The sequence below is a fragment of the Bos mutus genome, chromosome 5 (assembly GCF_027580195.1).
Source record: "Bos mutus isolate GX-2022 chromosome 5, NWIPB_WYAK_1.1, whole genome shotgun sequence".
Lineage (NCBI taxonomy): Eukaryota > Metazoa > Chordata > Mammalia > Artiodactyla > Bovidae > Bos > Bos mutus.
Genome location: NC_091621.1, coordinates 106,823,895 through 106,848,356, shown reverse-complemented (window position 1 = coordinate 106,848,356; position 24,462 = coordinate 106,823,895). Strand labels below are relative to the sequence as shown.

General features: G+C 55.1%; 1 protein-coding gene across 3 annotated transcripts in view; it reads right to left on the bottom strand.

Annotated features, from left to right (window-relative positions):
• Positions 1-24,462, bottom strand: part of NFAM1 (NFAT activating protein with ITAM motif 1) — a 37,369-nt gene that overhangs the window by 5,697 nt on the left and 7,210 nt on the right. The window contains exons 1-4 of one of the 3 annotated variants that reach the window (XM_070370077.1): positions 17,169-17,280; positions 12,130-12,459; positions 10,854-10,966; positions 5,357-5,455 (exon numbers count right to left, since the gene is read on the bottom strand). In XM_070370077.1, the coding sequence (XP_070226178.1) occupies positions 5,357-5,455; positions 10,854-10,966; positions 12,130-12,459; positions 17,169-17,244 (618 nt within the window). In that variant the 5' untranslated portion in view covers positions 17,245-17,280. Of the gene's footprint in view, positions 1-581; positions 701-5,356; positions 5,456-10,853; positions 10,967-12,129; positions 12,460-17,168; positions 17,281-24,462 lie in introns of those variants that run through there. The other 2 variants (XM_070370078.1, XM_070370076.1) reach the window with 2 other exon arrangements.

Sequence of the window (24,462 nt, the reverse complement as noted above, 5' to 3'; positions counted from 1 at the left end):
AGTCGTTTCCATTTGCTCTCACAGGTGGTCCCCCGAATACCACTATCACACACTTACTCCTGCCCTGGTGTCTGCTTCTCAGAGGACCGAGGCTCACCAAGGGCTCAGAGCAGAGAGGGATGGGACCTATGTTTGGAGGGCGTGACTCCGCTGCTGCTGATCAGAGCACAGACGGTGGGGCTAGGGTAATAACGGGCCAGCTGATCAGAAACCAACTGCAGGAGGACTTCCCTGGTGGTCCAGTGGTTAAGACTCCACGTTCCCAACGCAGGGGCCCGGGTTCAGTCCCTGGTCAGGGCACTAGATGCCACAGCTAAGACCTGACACAGCCAAATACGAGAGAGAGAGAGAGAAAGGAAGGAAGAAAGAAGGAGAACCCAAATGGAGGGCTCCAGGCAAGAAATGGTGGTGGTACCCACCAGCATCAGCCCTGGAGGGTGAGAAGATTCAGATTCCGGATATGTCTGGAGTTAAGTTGTGCTGATAGACCTGACAGGAGCAGTGATGCAAGGAGACAAGGAAAGGACAGCTTCAGAATGTTTAGCCTGAGCAACAGGAAGGTGGAGCGATCACTCCCTGCATCAGGAGGACTGTGGGAAGAGGCAGTTCCATGGGTGAAGAACCGGACACTGGTCTGAGAGAGAAGCTGATGAGGGGTCCAAACAGAGCTGGGTTCCGGCGTTCAGAGGTGGTGTCTGGGCTGAACATAGAAATGAGGGAGCTGTCAGAGTGTCAGATCAGATCAGATCAGATCAGTCGCTCAGTCGTGTCCGACTCTTTGCGACCCCATGAATCGCAGCACGCCAGGCCTCCCTGTCCATCACCAACTCCCGGAGTTCACTCAGACTCACGTCCATCGAGTCAGTGATGCCATCCAGCCATCTCATCCTCTGTCGTCCCCTTCTCCTCCTGCCCTCAATCCCTCCCAGCATCAGAGTCTTTTCCAATGAGTCAACTCTTTGCATGAGGTGGCCAAAGTACTGGAGTTTCAGCTTTAGCATCAATCCTTCCAAAGAAATCCCAGGGCTGATCTCCTTCAGAATGGACTGGTTGGATCTCCTTGCAGTCCAAGGGACTCTCAAGAGTCTTCTCCAACACCACAGTTTAAAAGCATCAATTCTTTGGCACTCAGCCTTCTTCATAGTCCAACTCTCACATCCATACATGACCACGGGAAAAACCATAGCCTTGACTAGACGAACCTTTTTTGGCAAAGTAATGTCTCTGCTTTTGAACATGCTACCTAGGTTGGTCATAACTTTCCTTCCAAGGAGTAAGCATCTTTTAATTTCATGGCTGCAGTCACCATCTGCAGTGATTTGGAGCCCAGAAAAATAAAGTCTGACACTGTTTCCACTGTTTTCCCATCTATTTCCCATGAAGTGGTGGGACCGGATGCCATGTCAGAGTGTAGACGGTCTCAAAAGGTTGAGGCTGCATGAAATCACCCAGGGAGGGGAGAGAAGCTCAAAGAGAAAGGGCTCCAGGCCTGGATTCCAACGTTTAGAGGTCAGGATTCCTCTGGTTTCTAAGAAGGAACCAGTGAAGAAGGCTGAGGATGTATGGCCGTGAGTCAGAGAGACATCACGGGAGGGTGGAATGTTCTGGAAGCAAGTAGAGAAAGTGTGTCCAGGAGGAGGGAGCACTTGCTGGCCTCAGACACTGCAGCTCACCAAGGAAGAGGAGGACCCAGCGGACCACTGGGTTTAATATCGTGGAGGCCAACAGCGACCTTGAGAAGGAAGGCTTTGGTGGGCAGAGAGAACAGGTGGGCAGAAAGCCTAAGTGGGTCAGAAAGGAGAGAGAGAGAGAAAGTGAAGGCAGAATTTTGACAGACCTGTTAACAGGAGTCATGGAAAAAGAGCAGGGTCACTGGAGGGGCTGTGGGCTCAAAACGAGAAACTGAAGATGGAAGGAATCATAACATGTTTGCAAACTATACATGGAAAACAGTACATCAGCCCTATGTCAGATTATGGAACCAAGACTCAGAAAGTTTAAGTCGCAGAACTCATGAGCAAAAAAACTAAGCTTTGCACCCCAGTCTCTCTGGCTCAATCCAAATTCATGCTCCTTAATCGGTCAATTTTCACAGACAAACACACACACACACACGAATTGGAGTAGGATAGCCTTTTTTTGTCACAATATATCATGAGCATTTTCCCACATGAATAAAAAGCAAAAATTGACATAATTAGAAGGAGAAATATACAATCTACAATCATATGGGCAGATTTTAACTTGATTCACTTAACATCTAATAGACAAAAAGCCAATAAAGATATGGCATACTTTAACAACACAATCAACGAGCTTGACCTCTCTGTCACACAGAACACTCACTCACTCAGCCACGCACAATGCAAGTTCTTTTCAAATGCATTTGAAATGTAAGCTGACCTAAAGCAGATCTCTAAAGACCTCAAAGGATTGAAGTCATACAGAAGGTATTCTCTGATCACAACAGAATTAGTAAGAAATAAAAAACAACGAAACTAGAAAATAATTAAATATTTGAAAATCAAGCAAAACATTTCTAAAATAACTCATGGGGGAAGAAGGAAATCTCAGTGGGAAATTTAAACTGAACAATAACGAAAATATGGCATATGAAAATTTGTGGGATGCAGCTAAAGCCACTTTTAAAGGAAAGTTCATAGCTTTAAGTGCATGAATTAGAAAATCAGTGATCAAAATATCCAAAGAAAATAGAGGAGAGGGACTTCCCTGGTGATCCAGTGGCTAAGACTCTGGGCTCCCAATCCTGGGGGTTGAGTTCAATCCCTGGTCAGGGAATAGAACCTGCCTGCTGCAACTGAGAGTTGGAGTGCCACAACTAAGGATCCTGCACGTCACAACCAAGACCCAGATAAATAAATACAACACAAGGGAGAAGGCAAGTGGAGAGGGGAAGTACACAAAGGCCTCTTCCCGTGCACTGCCACCACTCCTATTCACCATCACTGTCTGAGGCAGTGCGGTAAGACAAGCAAATAAGAAATACAAGGTCTGAAGTTTAAAAAGAAAGAAATGAAACGTCTATCATTCATAGATGACATGGCTGGGGCCACAGAAAAAAAAAAAAAAGAATTTACAGAGAAAGGATTAGAATTAATTAGTGAGTTCAGCCCTGGGTGTTCTTTGGAAGGAATGATGCTAAAGCCGAAACTCCAGTACTTTGGCCACCTCATGCAAAGAGTTGACTCATTGAAAAAGACTCTGATGCTGGGAGGGATTGGGGGCAGGAGGAGAAGGGGACGACAGAGGATGAGATGGCTGGATGGCATCACTGACTCGATGGACGTGAGTCTGAGTGAACTCCGGGAGTTGGTGATGGACAGGGAGGCCTGGCGTGCTGTGATTCATGGGGTCGCAAAGAGTCGGACACAACTGAGTGACTGAACTGAACTGAACTGAAACTGAAGTGAGTTCAGCTAGGTTACTCTTTATATAGTCAACATACAAAAATAAATCATATAAAAAATAATCAATCACATCTCAACTTACCAGCAATAGACAATTGGAAAATAGAATGGGCACAACACACATACCCTAAAGCCGCGTTATGAGTGTTAATAAGATGACAGGTGTACCACAGCTCCAGGCATGTAGTAAGTACTCAACTAACGACCCTGACGTCATCATCACACTTGTTCATGCCATTCTTACCTGCCCAGATCCAACCCTAGCTACTAGGGACAGTTCTCAAGGGCTGGCAGAGTCTGTGGCCTCTCTTCCCAGCTCCTTTCCAACCTTAAAGCCTCTTGAACCACCCAGCAACCTGGCAGGGCCATCGGACCTCTTCCCCACACTTCAGCAAAGTTAGCCTGAGTCTCAAAGAAGTCTAAACACAGGCAAGAAAGATGCTCCATGCAAAAGTGAGTCTCTTCCATTAAAAATAACCGTGGAGAAGGATATTTATTCATGTGAAAAGATGTTCATGAGATATTGTAACATGAACAAAAATAGCGGTACTACTCCAATTTTCTTTAAAAAAAGTGTGTGTGTGAGTGTGTGTATGGGTCTCTCAGTATGTGTTTACAGAAAAGACTGCAAGGTATAGAAGTCAATGTTACTAGTATTTATCCTGGAAGAAGATAGGTTTAGGAGGATGGTTATTTTCTTCTATTTGATATATATAGAAAGATCGTTGTGTGTGTGTGTGTGTGTGTGTGTGTGTATGGAGAGAGAGAAATGTTTTTATTTAACAGCTGACATCAGAATTCCTCCTAGGGAAAATACCATGATAAGCTGCTGGGAGAAAAGAGACTGTGGGGAAGTCTGGGGCCATGTAGGAAGCAGTGGCTGTTGGAAATTCCCTGGAGTGGGAGTGGGGGCACAGGCCCTGGGAGAGCTGGCAGTGTTGTGTCCCCTTTGGGGTCATCGGTGCTGCCCTGAAGGAACCCTGTCTTCGCCTCGTCCCCATCTACCTCATCCTTGATAATCAGGGTCATATTCTGAATACCCTCTGTGTGGGGATTTTTGGACACTGAGGAAAGACCCGTGCTTCATGTACGGGTCAGGGTGGTGGGGACAGGAACAGCTGGAGCTCGTACAGGCAGAGTCCCAGAACATGCCCTGGGGGACCCTGCAGGACCCCCGGCATGGCTGTGCACCTCCCAGGTGTGGAGCCAAGACCCACACCTGGTGGACCTGAAGGTCCCGTAGAGTTGAGACCGCAGCTGACATTGGGTAGCCTTTATTCTTCACTTTCTCAACAATGAGCATATGTTCCTCATTCAGCTAAAATAGATGCAACTGAAAAGGAATGTCTGTCGGCATCCCAGCCCCTGGGCAGACTGGCCACGTGTTGACCAGGTGGGCAGGCCGGCTATGCCTCTGCTTGGCTGTAAGGACATAAAACAATGTGCGTGCATGTGTGTGTGCGTGGTGGGGAGGGAGATAGTGAAGAATTGAAACTCCGTGCTCTATTTAGGGTGTGGGACACTGCCTGACTTTTTCCTCTTTTTGTGGTTCTTGTTGCTCCAATGTTGTTTGTGCAATAAAAACAGGAAGAAGTTGGTGAGCTGGTCACTGTCATTTGGTCAGACGGAGGAAATTTCTTCATTCCTCACCACTGTGCCCTGGCCACCCCCTTGTTCCAGAAGTGGAAGGGCGTGCCAAGGAGGGCACCCCAGCGGCACCTCCCATCTACGTGTCTGCCAGGGGCCAGGGCCACAAACCTGTAACCCTGGTTCACCTTCACAGAAGTCCCACAGGGCAGGAATACTGGTCCCCAGTTCACAGATGAGGAAGTGGAGGCTCGGACTTCGCAGGGAAGTCACACAACTGGAACTCTGACCGAGCCAGGGAACCAGTCCCCAAGTCAGGCCTCAGGGGGTGGAGGACTCACCGTGTAGACAGATTCCGATGGAGGCTGCCCTGGGCTGCTGGTGGCACTGGGGCCCGGGTACTTCTTGGCAGCGTGCTTCCACAGAGCCCAAATCTGTCTCTGGGGGAAAGGAATCAGGGTTGTCAGGCCAGAAACCAGCAGCTCCCCTTCTCCCCAGACCCCACCAGACCCCACAGAGGAAAGGATGGTAGATACCCATGAGGCCACTCGGAAATTGATCACTCAGCACCTTCCACCCACCTTCTCCTGAGAAGCGTGGCAAATACCCGTAATGCTTGCATGCATGCTAAGTCACTTCGGTCATGTCTGACTCTTTGTGACCCTATGGACGGCAGCCCCCCAAGCTCCTCTGTCCATGGGATTTTCCAGGAAAGAATACTGGAGTGGCTTGCCATGCTCTCCTCCAGGGGATCTTCCAGACCCAGGGATCAAACCTCCATCTCTTACGTCTCTTGCATTGGCAGGCATTCTTTTTATTTTTTTTTAACTACTAGTGTCAACTGGGAAACCCAAACACCTTCAAGACCTACATCAAATCATTCACCTGCCCGGGGATACTGGAAACGATAAAGATTCCGTCGAGGCACCCCGCCCACCACACAGGGCCTGGTTCTGGGGAGGTGGGTGCTGCAGGGCACAGGGCCAGCAGGGAGAAAGGGTCCCCGGCTACAGGGCCGATTACTGAGGAGGGCTGCTGAGTGAGCACCAGCCAGACCAGGTGTCCAGTCCTCTCTGTCCCTCAGGGGTTCTGCCTTTGCCCCCACTCTGGACATCAGTTTCCTCAGCAATCACCCTCCTTTGATAGAATGTTGCACAGACTCAGGGAACCGATGAGGAAGTAAGTGCTTGCCATGTGTGTGTCACTTAGGTGGCCCTTGGCCATTAACACACACTCGCCAGGCACCTCTAGTGAACCAGGCAGCGTGGACACGGGGGCCCCATCCCTGCCCTCTGGAGCTTAGGACCCAGTGGAGAGATGGACAATGAACCAGCAGTTTTCCCAAGCATGGTTCCTGCACTGACCGACAGAGACAGAGCCTCTGGCTCACAAGAGGAAACAAGTGTCTCGCCTGGCAGAAAGGGCTGTTAAAAACCTGAAGGCTGGGGCTTCCCTGATGGTCCAGGAGTTGAGAATCCACCTGCCAATGCAGGGGACGCGGGAAGATCCCACGTGCTGCGCATGCCGTTGAACCTAGAGCCTGCTCTCGCAGCTAGAGAAAGCCCAGATGCAGCAACGAAACCCCAGTGCAGCCAAAGATTTTTTTTTTTAAGTCCTCTTAGTTTGGAAGAGAGGAAGGAGAGGAAGAGGCAGCAGCAGGTGCTGGGGCCTGAAGGTCTCGAGAAATGAAAAGATGGTCAGCGTGGTCAGAGACGCAAACCTGCCTGGGATGGATCAGGGCGGCTGTGCCGGGCTGCAAGCAGAGGGTGGATGGTGGAAAAGGTCTGAAGGCTGCAAGCAGGACACGCCAGGATCAGAAGGCGGTTTCAGAAAGCTTGTGCTGGGTGCTGCAAGAAACTCTAGTGGCCGAGGATGCGGGGGCGGTGGGGTGGGTGGGGGCCTTCCGGGAGGCGGGGGCTCTGGGAGCCGGAGGCCGTGCAGAGGCAGAAGGAGGCTGTCCACACGCCCCCCTCTCATCGCAGGCACCGTGCTGCCAACAGTGGAGTAACAACAGCCTCATCTCGGGGCAGGAGCTAATTAAAAACCCTGGCCGCCTGCCAGTCCCCAGCCCATTTACTTGGGATTAGCTCTCGAGAGCTACTTAACTCTCCGGCAGAAGCCAGCGCCATCCCCAGTCACAGCATAATAATGGGTCAGGGCTAGGACGGAGCCTCACTGGGTGCCAGGTGGGGCTCTAAATGCGCGACCTGCCTGACCTCCTGCGCCCCTCCACAAACCTGCAAGGCCAGTCTTCACATGCATCCCTGTTCCACACAGGAGGCTCTGAAGGCTCAGAGAGGGCTGGCAACTTGCCCGAGGCCATAGAGCCAGAAGCGGCAGGGGCAGGATTTGAACCCAGGTCTGTGTGATTGACCAAGATGCTGCCCTGACAATACCTGGGGTTTTGGCTCTTCTGGGATGTGTAGGTCTCCCAAACAGGTAGAGGCAGACATTCAGGCAGCACTTTATAGTTTACAAAGAATTCTAGGACTTATTCTTGCTAAATCTCTAAGTAAGTCATGTCCAACTCCTTGCAATCTCATCGACTGCAGCGTGCCAAGCTTCTCTGTCCTTCTCTGTCTCCTGGAGTTTGCTCAGATTCATGTCCATTGAGTCAGTGATGCTGTCTAACCATCTCTTTTTGTTACTTTAATTCTCATAATTGCCTGAGGAAGTGGGCATGGAGTTCCTGCTTTCCAGAGGGGGAGACTGAAGTTTGTTCAGCTAGTCGGTGACTGCTTGGATCAAACCCAGGTGCCCTGTTCTCAAATTGAGTGCCCCTCCTCTGTACCACCTGCTTCACTGCCAGAGCTGGTGGGTGTGGGTTCATGGGCAGGGGCTCTCCTGGACTCCTTGGTGACAAGACCCAGGTAGGCCTGGCCTCGTGGTGCTCCACTGAGGCTGGGGGTGGAGGGGGGAGGCCACTGGGAAGGTAAGAGGCACTGTGGGGTCATGAGAAGGAGTCCAGGTCTGCCAGGAGCTGGGACGGACTTCTCAGAGCTTGCTTGTCTGTCCGGAGACAGGAGTGGAGCGTGAGAAAGAATACAGGTCCTGGAAACAGTGCATTGTGTTGCGGTGGAAGTGACGCTCCCTGGAGCCAGCCTTGTCCCATTCGGGTGCCCCGTCCCAGACCATCAGCATGTACCCTTCTGACTGTGATTTTCAAATGAATACACCGTTCAGCTGCTCAGGAAGTCCGTAAAGCCTCTGTTTCCCGCTCTGTAAGGTGGGAGCAATACTGTCACCTTGCCCCCTCGCAGCCTGGCCACCTCAGACTCATCTTTCCGGTCTCAGTGTTCACTACTCCATCATTCCTTTCACGAACACTGTGTGGCAGGCTCCCCCAGACACCAAGCCTGGGGCTTCTTTCTGGGGCTTACACTCTGGTGGGGGGAGAGGCAGTGACACAGAAACAAGGCTGTGGGGGCAGAGTGAGAAGAAGCAAGCGGAACAGGGAGACCCGTATTCTGGGCGAGGGGTGATGGAGGCGTGGGCTGGGGGTTGCAGCTAGATCGTGGACAGACTGCCGGCAGGACGGGCCCAGGGATCAGTCGTGGGGGTGGCAGGGAGACAGGCACAGCACCAGGGCTTCCGGTCTGAACATCTGGAGCGTGCTGCTACTTGCTGGGATGATGCTGGCTGCTGGGGACCAAGGAGCACTGTTCCCGACAAGGTGGGTGCAGATGCCCATGGGCACTTGGATGGAGAAGACATGATCTGGAGCTCAGGGAGGGCTTGGGGCAGCCACACTGGGTGGGGTTGTAATCCCTGGAGCGTAGCAGTCATGGAAGAGTATAGACAGATGAGGGGAGCTCTGAGGAAGGGGCCTGGGATGTGCCGATATACAGAGGCCACAGAAATGTGGGTGACCCAGCGCAGGGTTCCCCTGGGGATTCCAGAACCAAGGATGGAGTGTGCCATGGAGGAGGGACACCTGCTGTATCCGATGCCCCGCAAGGATGAGGACAGACCAACGTCGGAGGCTGCCTGCTCCAGGAAGCCCACCTTGATCTCACGCTGAGTGGGAGCCCTCGAACTCGCTTTCAGGACAGGACTCATCTACCTCTTCTGAGTCAGTAGCTCCCAGCTTTGATGCGTTTATCAGATGTGCTCCTGGGGTCCTCTGTCCCTTTTCCTCCTCGGCCTCCGAGGTGGGCCAGCCGGCCTGTCTCTGGCTGGGGACCCTGCTGCGTACTTTGTTCCTGTGGTCAGCTCAGGGTTCAAACCATGCGGGCCATCCAGTTCTGGAGCAGCGTCTACAGGGTCCACATCCGGATTTGGATGCAGCTCCAGGGAACTCTGGGAAATTCTTCGGCGGCACAAACCCCGCGGCAGCTCCCGGCCTTCCGAGCCCTCTCCCCTTCAAGGCCGGGCTCTCACCCCAGCGCCCCCACCCTCAAGTGCACGGACGACAGCAGGAGGTGCCCTGCACTGTGCTCCCACGGGGGCCAGGCACCTGCTGGCGTCTGGCCAATGTGGTCTCGCCCACCTTTTCACATGGAGGAGGGGATCTGTCCTTAACCCCATTTCTGGAGGAGAAAACTGAGGCTTGGAGAGGGTGGAAACTTGACAAGAGGGCAGGGGCTGCCTCTGTCTTGCCTTCCACCAGGTCTGGCACTTAGGCCAGAGCCTGGCACACACTAAACACTCAGCAGCTATTCCTGGAAGGAAGGGAGGGAAGGCGGAAGGGCGCGGGGAAGGAGGTAGGGGTCTCTGAGGCAGTGTGGCAGGGGGAGGGGCTGGGATAGAAGTCAAGCTGAGGCTTCTGAGGTCCACCCTCTCCTGTCGTCCCCTCTTTAGTGACCTCCTACTCTGCACCAGAGCCTCCCTCGCTTCGCTGGACATTGAGATCCAATCATTAAAATCCTTTTTTTTTTTTTTTTTTGCAGAGCAAGGGCTGAAGTAGGTCAAGTTCTTGCCTGGACACAGCTCGGCCCTCATCCCGCCCGTGGAAGACACCTGTGTGCTCACACAGCTATGCCCGGGCTGGGGGTCCGCAAGTTGCGGTGAGTCCCTTGGCACCCCTGCCTCAGATTACTGTGTCCAACACCTAGTCTGCCGCCCGGGGGCTGCTCTGAAGACTCAGAGCCTTCCCACCTGTCCCTATCCTTGGAAGAGCCGCAGTGGGGAAGAAACATATTGTGGTCCGGTCCTCTGAACCTCACTGTTCAGAGCTGTAAAGTGGGAAGAAGTGACGGAGGTCAACTGACCGGAGCATGCAGGGGAGGGTGCCCAGCACCCAGCAGCCCTGAGGAAACGTTCCTTCCTTCCTTCTGGGTTGCCGGGGATCCAGAGAATATGGGTTTCCCCGGTGGTGCTAGTGGAAAAGGAACCTGCCTGCCAATGCAGGAGACATAAGAGACGCTGGTTTGATCCCTGGGTCGAATCTGGTCGGAAAGATCCCCTGGAGGAGGGCATGGCAACCCACTCCAGTATTCTTGCCTGGAGAATCCCCATGGACAGAGGAGCCTGGTGGGCCACAGTCCATAGGGTCACACAGAGTTGAACATGAGAAATGCCTTAGCACGCACGCACAGAAGATATGAGATAAGGTTTTGGAAACTTAGAGAGCTAGAAATGGTACAAATGCAGGCCTGCAGCTTCCATCAGACACTCTAAGGAACCTGAGACCCCGGAAAAGACTCAAGAGTCCTGACCTCCCGCAACAAGATCAAAAAGGATCTGGTGGCCGTGGGGGTGGGGGTGGGGTGAGGCAGGGGTCCCGGGGGTAAATGGCCCCAAGAAGCACCTATTCCAGGCACCCTTCTTGGGAGGGGCTGTCCCTAAGCCACGTTGAGTAGGGTGGGGGCAGGGTTGCCATGGGTCCTCATCCCCTACCTTCTTCCAGAGAAGCAGGGCCGTGGCCAGAATGCTCAAGACGGCCAGGATGCCGACGAAGCAGAAGAGCAGGAGCTTCTGGGGGCTCTGGGGGGGCTCCTGGTACCCTGTGTCTGGGTGAGGGCAGAGAGGTCAGTTGTCTGGAGAGGTACACCCCACCCCCAGCCCTCCTTACAACTCTCCCTGACTAGGACCCCCGGACCCCCTCTGCTGAGGTCCTCCACCACCCAACACTAGCCTTGGCCGAGCCCCTTCCTGTGTTCACTGCCTTGATTTTTGGCAAGGGCAAGGACCGCATCCTTCGCTCCTTAGGTGCCCCTGCCTCAAGGCACTGGCTCCACTGAAAGGCACTTCCGGGGCCTGAGCGAGCCACGTCACCTCCTGGGGTCTCCTCCTTCCCACCCGTGATGTAGTGCTCACACGGGCAGGAGAGGCGAGGTGAAGCAGGGGTTGGGCGGAGTCTGTACCAGGCCTGGCAGGTGCTGCCCTGCGCCAGGGGTAGGCAAGGGCACAGTCCAGCCGTTTCCCTTGAGCCACCCATCCCTTCGTCCACCTCTTTCTCCCTCCATCCCTCCATCCATGTGGCGGACCAAAAAACGGCAGAGCGCCAACCACATGGCAGGCACATGTGTGTCTGGAGTTCAACCAGAACATCCTGCCACCAGGCACCAGCCCTTGCATTCAGGATCCCTCTCTTCCCAAGAAAAGCCTCTGACAGGCGGGGTGTTGCCATGAAGAGCAAGTCCAAGGTCACATCCTGGCAAACCGCAGGACTGGGGGGCCAAGCCCAGGTCCATGGCCTTCTGAAACCCTGGCACGACCAGTGGGAATGGCAGAGCTGGGTCAGAGGGTCATGACTTTGGTGATGGGCTGTTCTTAACTTCTGGGAGTCATTACTCACTCCTCTGAGAATGTGATGAAAACTAGGAATCTGACCCCAGAAAGATGTCCATGAGACGCATGCATGCTCACAGGTCTCCACAAACCCACACAGGCCCCCGGGCTCTGTTCCACACTCACACAACCCATGGTGCGAAAGGGACCCCAAGGACAAGGGCCTGCCAGAGGTGGCCAGAGCCAATCCATACCCCAGACTCTGCCCTTTCCACACGAAGGTGGGCATCTCGGCACACCTGTGTGGCTAGGGGCTTCTGGAGGCAGCTCAGCTCTGTTGTGCCAAAGCTGAGCGGGGAGGCAAACATTCCCCACTTTCGTTCCTGTGCCCGCAAAGCCTGCCGGACCCTGTGCCCAGAGAAGAGCCGCAGAGGAAGCTCACCTCTGACCAGGATGAACGTGCCCTCGCCGATCATCCTGGAGTCCTGCCAGTGCACGGAGCAGTAGTAGGTCCCGGTGGCAGACGAGTTAGGCAGCTTGAGGAAGATGGGACAGGCAGTGGTGTGGGTCTGGTTCTCACTGCCTGGACCAGGTTGGCAGCTGATCTTCTTCTCGGAGCTGGTCTGGCCCTGGAGGTCCACGTGGAAGTAGCTGACTCTGAAGTCCTTGAACTTGGGGGTGTAGGGGTAGGTGATGCTGCAGCTGAAGGAGACGGCCCTGTTGGCCAGAGAGACCAGGATGGGGAGGCCGGTATGGGTCACAGACCGCTCTTCTGCCGGGGAAGGAAAGGGACAGAGTGATAGCTTCAGTCCCCGTGTCCCCATGAGGACCGGGGCTCACGCTCGCCACGTACTGCGTGGATGCAGGCGGTGTGCCGAGTGCTTTTCACACATGACTCTACGCTTCCCAACGCACTCAAAGCCGAGTGTGTAAGGGTTCCGTTTTGCAGGAAGAGTCTGGGCTCAGGGGGTCCAGCTGCTAACTCTCAGTTTCTCAGCAGGTGTGGAGGGTAGCTGCAACCCCTCCCTGGGGGCTGGAAGACGCCAGACCCCACACTCCCAACCACCCTCCTTCCCGAAGGTCAAGAAGCCACGTTGGATAAAAACCACAGGCCTGAGATGACCCAAAGCTGGAGAAGGAGGAGAAGCAAAGAGGAAGGAGGCAAGAAACCAAGTGAAGAAATGCCTCCTGGCAGGAAGAAGCCCTTCTGGGCATAGGCACGCTCTCCCCAGCTTGGAGGAGGCACCAGTGAGGAGAGACAAAGCTTTCCCTGAATCCGAGCTTGGAGAAGAACTTGTACAGTGTTTATAAAATATAGCAAGTGAAAGCAAAAGTTGCTCAGTGGTGTCCGACTCTTTGCGACCCCATGCACTATACAGTCCATGGAATTCTGTAGGCCAGAATACTGGAGTGGGTAGCAAACCGCACCCCTAAAAGCAGTTCTCGGACAATGCAGAGGAGTTCCATGGGCTGCCCCATGGCCACAACCATGACTGAGGCAGTGCTGGGGGAGCTGTCTTCTCCTGGCCCCCACCTAACACCCCTTTCATCAGAAAAGTAAAGTGAAAGTGAAGCCGCTCAGTCGTGTCCGACTCTTTGACTGTAGCCCACCAGGCTCCTCTGTCCATGGGATTTTCCAGGCAAGACGACTGGAGTGGGGTGCCATTTCCTTCTCCAGGGCCTTTCATCACAGGCACCTAGGAAAACAGTCTGAAAGCTCTCCTGAGGCAGGAGTCTGCCTGGCTGGGCGCCCCACCCTCCTGCAGGCTCTGAGGTGCCCATCAGATTCTGGGCTGGGTCAGCAGTGGCCACCTCCCCACACCCGGACTTCAGCTGCCCAAGCCCCCCAGCTGCAGTGTGCCCTGTCCCCCCGCCCACCCGCACCTTCCTTCTCCCGCAGCCGACCAGCAGACAGTTCTAAATTGAGGTCGGCAGCGAGCCACCGAGAACATGCTGGCCGGGCTGTTAATCGGGAGAAGATCATTCGTTGGAGCCACTTGGAGCGAGCAGCAGGATTTATTTGGTTGTGGAAGTGAGGCGTGGGCCCCCCACCCGCCTGTAGGGGGTGCGGGGCTGGAGAGAGGCCAGGCCGGTTTCTTCTGGGGGCTCCAGCTCAGCCCTGGGCCGGGTCCCCAGGGGAGTGAGGTCAGGCTCCCTGGGGGACCCCAGGACAGGGACAATGGCCCTCCACACCTGATAATTCCTCCAAGCTCAGGCCACACTGATATTTGGAGCTCCAGGGAACAAGCTAGACACCCTCTCCCCTGAAGGACTCAGGCTAGTCCCAGGGGATCGACTGGCACATCTGGATGTCACAGTGGGTCGGCTTTGTCACACGTGATGCTCATGCATGGAGACCCCGCTAAGCCGGTCCCAGGGGCTCCCCCGCGGGAGAGAGGGAGGGGAGAGGACGTTACACTGCACATTATATCTCTGGGCTGGTGGTGGTGACTGTTTAACTATAACAATATTTTAATTTTGTCATAAAACAAGGAGCCTTGAGTCAGGGCTGAGGTTTAAGGCACAGCAGGGACAGGGTGTGGGTACAGAGACTGGAGGAAGGGGTGGTCAGTGATCCCCCAGGGTCCCAGCTGGGCCGGGAAGGACAGGAGGTGAGATGAACAGTACTCACCACCCCCAGCGAGCCCACCCCGTGTCCTTCCTGCACACACAGGCCACCGCCCAGCTCTGCAGCCCCCTCTGCGGTCCCCTCTGCCCAGACCACCACCTCCTCACCCGGCCAACGCCTCCCTAGTCCCCAGATCTCAGCTCAGGAACCACTTGCAACATTTACGCATCTCCTCCTGTTTGGTTCTCGCAATGAAGCTTCAAGGCAGCCCGGCGAGCACAGTGATAGCCTGGTGTTTCCTCATGGGGGTCGGGAGGTTGGAACCCGACCAAAAGTGAAGTGAAAAGTGATAATCGCTCAGTGGTGTCCGACTCTTTGCTATGCTGTGGACTGTGGCCCCCCAGGCTTCTCTGTCCATGGGATTCTCCAGGCAAGAATACTCGAGTGGGTAGCCATTCCCTTCTCCAGGGGATCTCCCCGACCCAGGATCGAACCCAGGTCTCTCCCATTGCAGGCAGATTCTTTACCATCTGAACCACCAGGGAAGCCCGGAACCCAACCAAAGCCACCAGGAAAGTGGCCGCACTGAGGCCTCTCCCCCTCCCCCAGCACCTCCTCCTGTCCAGGATCCAAGCGGCCATGCCAGGCCCGGGGAGGCTGGCCGTGCTGTTGGGGCCACCTTCCTGTTTGTCCCAGCAGGAAGACATCCATCCAAGTGTCTTAAAAATGATCCCCATTTGACGCATGCTTCTAGAAAATGATGAAATCTGCTAGTGCAATTAAGCCCGTCTTTACAATTCTGGGGAAATCCATAAAAATAGATGACCATTGTTCTGTATTCTTCTGGGATTTGTTATTTTAAGGTCAGAGGGATAGGACCATGGAAGGGGATGGCTTTGGCTCAGGTCTACCGCAGAAAGAACCTCAGATCTGGGGTGGATCTGTCTCCAAAAATGTGGAAGGATGAGGCCGTCTCTGTGGACCAGTGAGGGCGGCCGGTCGGGAGATGGCGGGCCAAGAACAGGGAGGAGGAGGGTCCGCTGTTGGAGGAAGGCAACTGGGTTCTGACCCGACGATGGTACTAACTGCCTCCAGTGTCCCTTCTTTTTACTGGGATGTCAGCACCCCGGAGCCTGGACCATAGCAGCCCAGCTTCCCCCACTTCTCCTGGACCTGTGCCTCCAAGCAGCCCCTCTGGGGTCCAGGCTGCTCCAGCTGGCAGCCACCTGAAGCATTCCACAGCTCAGGCTCAGAGCCACAGTCAGGTTCAGAGTGATTTCCGAGTCCACGACGGCTTTTCAGCTACCATCTGTTTACACCTCCAACAAACATTTAGGAGTACCTAAGGAAATGGCAACCAACTCCAGTACTCTTGCCTGGAAAATCCCACAGACGGAGGAGCCTGGCAGGCTGCAGTCCATGGGGTCGCAAAGAGTTGGACACGACTGAGCGACTTCAGTTTCTTTCTTCCTTTCACTTAGGGACTTCCCTGGTGGTCCAGTGGTTAAGACTGTGCTTCCAATGCAGGGGGGCCTGGGTTTGATCCCTGGTCAGGAAACTAGAGCCCACGTGCCACAATTAGGAGTTTGCATGCCGCAACTAAAGATCCCGCCTGTGTCATGAATCTCGAAGATCCCACATGCCGCAACTGAGACTCAGAGCAGCCAAATAAATGAATTAATATTAAAAAATAAAAAGAGTACCTTAAGGCCTGGAGGAGCTCCCTGCCCTCGCAACGCTCCCAGTCTAACAGGGCAGCAGATGGAGCCAGGGGAGGGAACCAATAATTGAGACTGGGGAGGACAGGAAGGGGTAGTGATATCCTAGAGTGTGGGAGCAGGAACACACACATACAGTGAGGCCAGAACTGGCCCGAGGACAGAGGGGAAAGAAAGCGTGTATAAAATGTCCTCTGCCTGGGTGTGACCCAGGCCCCACTTCAACTAAACATCATGGCAGTCCTATGAGGCAGCTGAGCCAATCCCATTTTGCAGACGAAAAGAAAACAGAGGGTCTTAGAAGTCCAAAGCCCCATAGTTCCTAAGCAGTAGCATTGGGATTTGAACCCAGGTTTGTGTGACCGTGCTAAGGCAGAAAAGCCAGCTGCCGGGTTAGGAGGTGAGGTCAGACCCAGCCAAGTGTGCCGAGTGCTGGGCTGTGAGTGCTATCAGAAGATAGAGAGGGGGGTTGCTGGCAGGAGGCCTACATTTTCACAGCTGGAGGCTAACAAGGGGCTGCAAGGCTCCAAGGTTACATGGAAACCACGGGCCAGAGAGCACGGGTGAAGCGGGGCTTGAACAGAGCTGCCAGGGCACCCAGCCTGCCCTGCGGGGGCCTGCTTCTCACCCTAGATGCAGTGCACGGGGCGGGGGTGGGGGTGGGGTGGTTCCTGGGGACCGTCACTGAGCTTGAGGCATGACACTGAGTGCTGCAGGGATGGCATACCGGCTGGTGTCTCTTCTGTCTCAAGCCTGGTGTCAGCTGCTTCCCGCTTTGCCTTTAATTCAGCAAAGGGAGTGTGTCTCCCAGCAAAGTGGGCCGGGGCCACGTGAGCCAGCCTGGGGGTTCCCTTAGATTGACAGGCGGCCAAGAGGAGCAAAGGGCCGAGAGAGGAGGACGGAGGTGGACCCTGGATTCCTGAGGCCGTGGCAGGAGAGAGAGCTGCAAGAGTTCAACTGGGGGCCCCTGAGTGGCCACAGAAGTGCCCAAGGGCATCCATTCCACACCCCTGCAAGTGCCCAGAGACAGGGCCCTATGTCTGCAGCACCTGATGGGCAGGGCTTCTCTGTTTCTTCCTGCTCCTCCAGGCTCCTGCCTCCAGCTGGCGGACCCTGGAGCGGGGGTGGGGGAGGTTGGAGAGGGGGTTTGAGGAGAGAGAGAGAGCCAGGAGGGCCCTCACCCCTTACTCTCACCGCAGATGGCGCCAGGGATGAGTTCAGTGGGAACCGGCTCTGAATCTTGGCTGGGACTCGAAGAACTAGGACTCATTTGCGGCTGTAAATGACCGCAGCGCTCCGACTCACTCAGCACGGCTGGCGCAGCTCCAGGACCATCTCCGCACACCAAGAGGTCTGGGCTGCAGGAGCATCCCAGCGTAGATTTGGGATTATTCTGTGCATCCCCAGTGCAGCCTAGGCTGGGACAGGCACCAGGAGAGAAGCGCTTCAAGGAGTCTGGCGTTGTTTTCTGCAGGGGGGACAGCTTGGTGACAGAAGGGAAGAGGGGCTGAAGGCGACTGCTCTTTCCAGAGCAGATCTGAAAGGTGGGAGCAGGAGATGCAGGGAGAATTTGGAGGTCGGGTCCAGGGGGAGTTTTTCTGGACGGGAGAATTGTGAGCCTGTGTCAGTGGGGCTGGTGCAGGGCCGGAGGAGGGGCAGCCCTGCTGGGTGAGGTCCATGGCGAGTGGGGGCCGGCTGGGAGCAGGGTCAGCCAGGGAGGGACTGGGAAGCAGTTGCAGTGGGGTGTCTGGGAGGGCCCTGATCCCCAGGGCCACCACCCCAGTCCAGCCCTGCTGGAGAGCTGGGCTGCTTATGACAAATCCCCGAGTCCTCCTCTCCCCACGCCCACACAACTGCAAGGACAGAAGCTTGTACTGGGCAGCACAAGCTACCCCCTCAAAGCCCTCCCGCTCCTGCTTTGCGGGAGATGGTGTTTTCAGGGATGGTACCTCCACCATCGGATTTCCCTGGTGGCTCAGTGGTAAAGAACCCACCTGTCCGTACAGGAGATGTGGGTTCGATCCCTGGGTCAGGAAGATCCCCTGGAGAAGGGCATAGCAACCCACTCCAGTATTCTTGGGAAATCCCATAGAGAAAGGAGCCTGGGCTACAGTCCCTGGGGTCACAAAGTGTCGGACAGGACTTAGTGACTAAACAACAACAACCACCTCCTCCTCCCTCGCTTACTGGCAGCTCCAAGGACTGCTAGAAAGCTAGGGGCCTGGCCAGAAATGAGGGGGCAGGAGGTGTTTGGGAGAAGACCAGTTTCTGGAGGCAGCCAGCCTCGGTTCAGATCCTGGCTCTGCCATTAGAAGCTGTGGAAGCTTGGGACTTCCCCTGCTGATCCAGTGGCTAAGATTCCATGCTCCCCTTGCAAGGGGACCAAGTTCGATCCCTGAGCAGGGAACTAGAGCCTGCGCATCACAACTAAAAGATTCCACACACCACAACAAAGATCAAAGATCTCGCACCACAACTAAGACCCAGCGCAGCCAGATAAATATTTTTTTAAAAAGCTGTGCAAACTTGGGCAAGTGCCTTTACCTCTCTGAACCTCAGTGTCTTCCCTGAAACAAGGGGAGAAGAACAAGGCCAACCTCCCAGGGTTGTCATGCGATGAAATGGGTCCAAGAACACAGCACGCCTGCCACAGAGCCGGGCTGCCTCTCCCCAGTGACAGCAGGCAGGGAAGCCAGACCAGTCCTCAGTCCTCGCTGGAAACCTGGAAGGGCAAATGCCAGCCTGACTCTTCTGCCCATGTAAGTGACAGGCCCTCAGCACGGGGCATCACAGCACGGGGTGGTCTCCGGGCATGACGGGATCCCCCCAGGGCCCCGCGCCCCCTGCCCCAAGCCTCTCTGACACCTCAGGCCCTGTGCTGGGCTGGACATGGGGGTAGGCGACACCCCAGAGCGTGGATCCTGGGCGTGGCCTTCGAGGCTGCCCGTGGGCTGAGCAGTGTGTGCTCAAAAGCCCTCCCCGCCAGGAGCCTCCTGCTGCTCTTCCCCCATCCTGCCCGCGTGTCTGCCACCCTGGTTGGGAAAGACTTTATCTACCACCCGCTGGCGCCTGATTCCTTCCTTTTCCGGTTCTTCTTTTGAATCTGTGGGCGCTTGAACTGTGGGTTTGAGAGCCCGTTGGCAGTCGGCGCCTCACTCCCACCTCTGGCCCAGGGACTCCAAGCTGAGTCCTCTGGGGGTGTGGCGGGGGGGCGCAGATCTGCAATCAAGGAACTTGACCAGGGGTGGGAGGGGTGCCCACCCCATCAGACCTCGTGCTCCCAGCACAACATCCTCCTCTGACAGCTCCAGCATCCAGCCTTCTCTCCTCCCCTGCCTGCCCAGCCTGGCACTACCCCCGAGGGAGCCACCTGCCATCCTGCTCCTGCCCTGCCTGACCCTGCCTGAACGCCCCAACCACCCAACCAACCAGAGGAGGCCCAGGAAGGAGTCTGAAATCAATTTACAGGGTCAAGACACACAATTAAAAAAAAGAAATAGAACAGAGAGCATCTCATTTGTAGTGAGGTCGCTGTTTATGACCTTCTGGCTTGTTACATTCGCACAACTGGGTTCAGACAGGGTCACACTATAACCATGTATCCCTTAACTTGGGGCCACTGTTAAGGAATTTTTTTTTTTTTAAGTTCCCTAGCCTGGAGGATCCAGCCCATTCCTCCAGACCCCGTGCAGCCCAACTCAACTGCCCTCGGTTCTCACTTGCTCGTTCCCCAAGGCTCTCGAGCCTTTGCCCACACTGTTCCCGTTGCCCAGCACGTCCTCCTGTGCCCTTCTCCTCCACAGACTGTGCAGTCAGCCTCTAGGTGGGCAGGACTCGCACAGCCCCTCCCCGAGCTGCTCCTGTGCGCACACGCTCTGTTTATACAGCACAGACCCTCAGGCTTCGCAGTCAAGCCTGTGATGATAAGAACTAACCTCCACTGGGGTGTTCCCTTTCACAGATGAGAAAACTGAGGCTCAGAGAATGGAGAGGTTTGTCCAGTCCACAAAGTACTTAATACTGGTGGAAAGGGTTAGTCACTCAGTCATGTCCAACTCTTTGCAAACCCCATGGACTGTAGCCCTCCAGGCTCCTCTGTCCATGGGATTCTCCAGGCAGAATACTGGAGTGGGTAGCCATTTCCTTCTCCAGGGGATCTTCCTCCCGACCCAGGGATCGAATCTGGGTCTCCTGCATGGCAGGCAGATTCTTTACCGTCTGAGCCACCAGAGGAGCCTGGTGGTGGAGGTGGGATTTTAAGCTAAGTCTCTTGGAGCCAATAAACCTACCCTGTTTATTTTTGTCTTTCTTTTTAACTGGTCGCACTGCAACATGTGAGATCTTAGTTCCCCAACCAAGGATGGAACCTGTCCCCCACTGCAGTGAAAGCGCAGAGTCTTAGCCACTGGACCGCCATGGAAGTCCCTAACCCCCCAACTCTCTCTCTCTTATTTTAATTTAATGAATCTATTTATTTATTTTTGGCTGTGCTGGGTCTTCGTTGCTGCTCGGGCTTTTCCCTAGTTGCAGTGAGTAGGGGCTACTCTTCGTCGCAGCCTGCAGGGTTCTCACAGCAGTGGTGCCTCTTGTTGCAGAGCATGGGCTGTAGGGCACCTGGGCTTCTGTGGCACCTGGGCTCAGCAGTTGCAGCTCCTGGGCTCTAGAGCACAGGTTCAATAGTTGTGGTGCTCAGGCTCAGCTGCTCCTTGGCTTGTGGGATCTGCCCGGACCAGGGATCAGACCCATGTCTCCTGCACTGGCTGTGCTCAGTCGCTCAGTCGTGTCCGACTCTTTGCGACCCCATGGTCTGTAGCCCACCAGGCTCCTCTGTCCATGGGATTCTCCAGACAAGACTAAGGAATTGCGTTGCCATGCCCTCCTCCAGGCCGATTCTTTACCACTGAGCCACCAGCAAAGCCCCTTAACCACTACTCTAGGCAACCATTTAAAAAATCTCAAAGCAAGCAAAAAAGAAGACACTTGTCACGTGAAAGACCTGCCCTCTTTTAAAGGGAAATAAAAATTCAGAGGCTCTTCCCCTGAATTTGGGTCATCTAACAGGCAGACCATTCTAAAGGAAAACAGTCCTGGGTGTTCATTGGAAGGACTGATGCTAAAGCTGAAACTCCAGTACTTTGGCCACCTCATGCAAAGAGTTGACTCATTGGAAAAGACTCTGATGCTGGGAGGGATTAGGGGCAGGAGGAGAAGGGGACGACAGAGGATGAGATGGCTGGATGGCATCACCGACTCAATGGACGAGTTTGAGTGAACTCCGAGAGTTGGTGATGGACAGGGAGGCCTGGCGTGCTGTGATTCATGGGGTCACAAAGAGTCGGACACTTCTGAGCGACTGTAGGAGACCCAGGTTCAATCCCCGGGTCAGGAAGATCCCCCTGGAGAAGGAAATGGAAACCAGCGGGCCCCATGAGCCCTGCATAGCTGGTCCTGTGGCAAGGCCAGCCAGAGCCCGCCGGCCCCCCCTCATTGCAGTAGTGACATCCCCTCACCCCCAGGATCTGACACGCTCCCCAGCATCACTCGTGCTCCAGCTGCCCTGGCCCACTCTCTGTGCCTCTCCCCCACCAACCCTGAGCCAGGCCCTGGCCTCAGCTTCCCCCTCTGCCCGGAATGCCATCCTTTGTAGGGCACTGAGCCAAGGCTCTGTAGCCCAGAGGTGGTGATCAAAGGTATCCATTCCAACTTAGGTCAATTTTAAATGAAAACACTTTGATTCTCCGGCTACAGAAGAAAGCCGTTCCCACGGTCTTTATTTTAGGCAGGAGTTCTGCCCTCCAATTTAGTTCTGGCATCTCTCAGAGCCGGGCCTCTTTTTCAAGGCCCTTCTGAAGGGCTGCAGGTGTGGGACTGCTGGTTTCATCACGGGGCTCTGGCCATTCGCCCGAGCACGAATCCCAGGACGCCACCGAAAAACAGGTGAGTCCTTCGGGGCACGCGCATCAAACACCGCGGTGCGCGGACCGAGCGGCTGATTAGGGAGAAGCGCGCAGCCGGCGCTGGAAGGCAGTCTTTGAACAGAGCGTGTGTATCCTGGAGCTTTTTAGCGCTCATGCCCCCGGAACACTGCCATCAGACTGGCTGTCACATCTTTCAACACCTCCGAATGACAAAGATGCTCACGGATGTGGCTTGCCTGGGGGTAGGGGGAGGGCGTTTCCACGTTTGCTTGCATCCTGTTCTCAGGCCTCCAGACTCTGGCCCCTGGGTGCACAGCAGCTACGTGGGGACACAAACCAAGGGCAGACCGTCAAGTGTTTAGTCCAGAAATGTCTAAGCTTCACTGGTGTTAATTGGTATTTTTACAGCAGTCACTTCCCTTCTGGCTTGTTTTGAAAGGCAAGTTGCTCAAACTTGGGGGCTCGTTTGAGAGTGTGGACGGGGGGAACATGGGACTGTTTCTCCCTTTACAACCTGTTCTATCTTCAGAGAAGGCTGTCAGGACGGGGTTAAGGTGTGGTAGAGCCTTGTCTCTGAAAGGAGAGAAATGGAGTGAGGGGAGAGACCCCACCAGGACACCCCCTTCAGCAAGGAGTCTGTGGCCCCTCGAAGTCCCACTTGCGCTGGGAAGGGGGCTGCCTGACGAAACTGAAAGTGGTGAGATAAAGGGAAGTCTCAGGGGTGACCGAAACCCAGTGGATGGGCTGGCTGAGTGGGCAGGGGCTTCTTGGAGAGGCCAACCCTGGGAGCAGCACTTTGTTTTTTAAATTAGAACTCTTCAGGGCACCCCCTTCCATTATAAAAGCGTGCAACACACTCCCTGTGCACATTTTAGAAGCCACAGTGAGGGATCAAGGAGGCCATGGAGCTTGTGTGCAGTCCTCCCCGACTGGTATCACAGCTGTGAGTGTTTTGATCTTTCTTTCCCACCTCTTTACTGAGCTGAACTTTGAAGGAAGAGCAGGAGCCAGGTTTAAAGTGGAGAGTCCAAGCGAGGGGGTTTAAGTACAAGGAAGCTTCTACAAGCCCTGAGCCAGGACAGGGAGTTGGGGGGCTCCAGAGCCCTAGTGGAGTTGAAAGAAAGGGTTCCGGTAGGGGCCAGGAGGAGATTGAGGGTTGAATGTTGACCTAGAAACCTGGGGAACCTCTGCGGGCTTCGAAATTGGGAAGTGACCTGATCACAGTTCCTGTTAGGGAGAGAACAGAGGGAAATACTAGAGAGCTCCAGAAAGCCTTCCTTAGCAGCCTGAAACCCTAGCATTCGTGGTTTTGTTCTGTGGGGTTCAGTACCCGCCCCCAACCAGCTCCAGCCTCCTTTTAATATATAAATGCTTCTGGCTGACAACTCACTAACTCCTTCCCGGGGACGCCTGTGCCAGATCACCTTTATCCCGATTTCTTTTAAGTCTCCACCTCCCCAAAGCTCCTACCCACTCCAGGAACAAAATCACTCAGTGCGCTCCTTCCTCCTCTCCCTCCCCTTCCGCATCCGCCCATCTGCCAGCCAGGTCCTTCCCTCCCGCCCCTCCCTCACCGCCCCTCCCACCCATCCCCGCCCCTCCCACCCCATCTCCGCCCTGCCCTCCACCCCACCCTTCCCAACCCCCAACCCCTGATGCTTCCCACGCTGGAGGTCAGTCAAGACCCTGAGACTAAGCTGTGGCTCCTTTTCAGCCTTGACCCTGACCTTGCAGACCCCTCCTCTCCAGCCTTCCCCTGCCCTCTTCCTTACAGAGCCCACCCCCAGAGGTTGAATACCTGTTCCTGGGTTGCCCCTACCCTCACCCGCCGCAGGTGAGCTCAGTCCTGTCCCACACTTCTGAGCTCCTGCACATTCAGAACCAGGGGTGAACACCGTGGGGAGCAAGGCGGGGTCTGTCAGGGCAGGAAGAGTGGACCCGAAAGGACACCGCAGAGAGAGCACCAGAGTTCAACCTTGAGCAACAGGTTGGAGTCACCAGGTGGGCAAATGTGAGGACACCTTTCAGGCCAAGGGACCAGCGGGAGCAAAAGCTCAGCGGCAGGCAGTCGTCAGCGTGGCTCGGAAGTGGGGTGTGGGCAGGGGCGGGAGGAAAGGCTAGCCCAGGGGCAGGGGCCAGGGCAGATCCAGATGCTCTGCAGTGAACCAGCTGCTGGCAGAGAGGCTGAGCTGTGCTCCAAGGGACCAGGGGCTGTCTCCTGGGCCCCCAGCTCCTTAGGACAGCTCTGAGAAGGGGAGGCTCTGATTTAAAGGGTGTGCCTGTTTTAAATCTTTGGGAGAAGGTAAGGGACAGGGAGGCCTGGCGTGCTGCAGTCCACGGGGTCGCAAAGAGTCGGACACTGAGCGACTGAACAACAAATGTTCTAAATCTGGTGTGTGTGGCCAGGTATGAACTTGCCTTCAGACACACCTCCTTGGACCCTATGACCAATGCTAGAGCAGGTGTCTCCCCTGACAGTCTGAGGACGGGCTGCTCGATGGGAGGGCACGCCTGCCCTTGGGCTTGGGCTGCACCCACTTGGTGCCTCCCTCCTGCCCACCACCCCACAA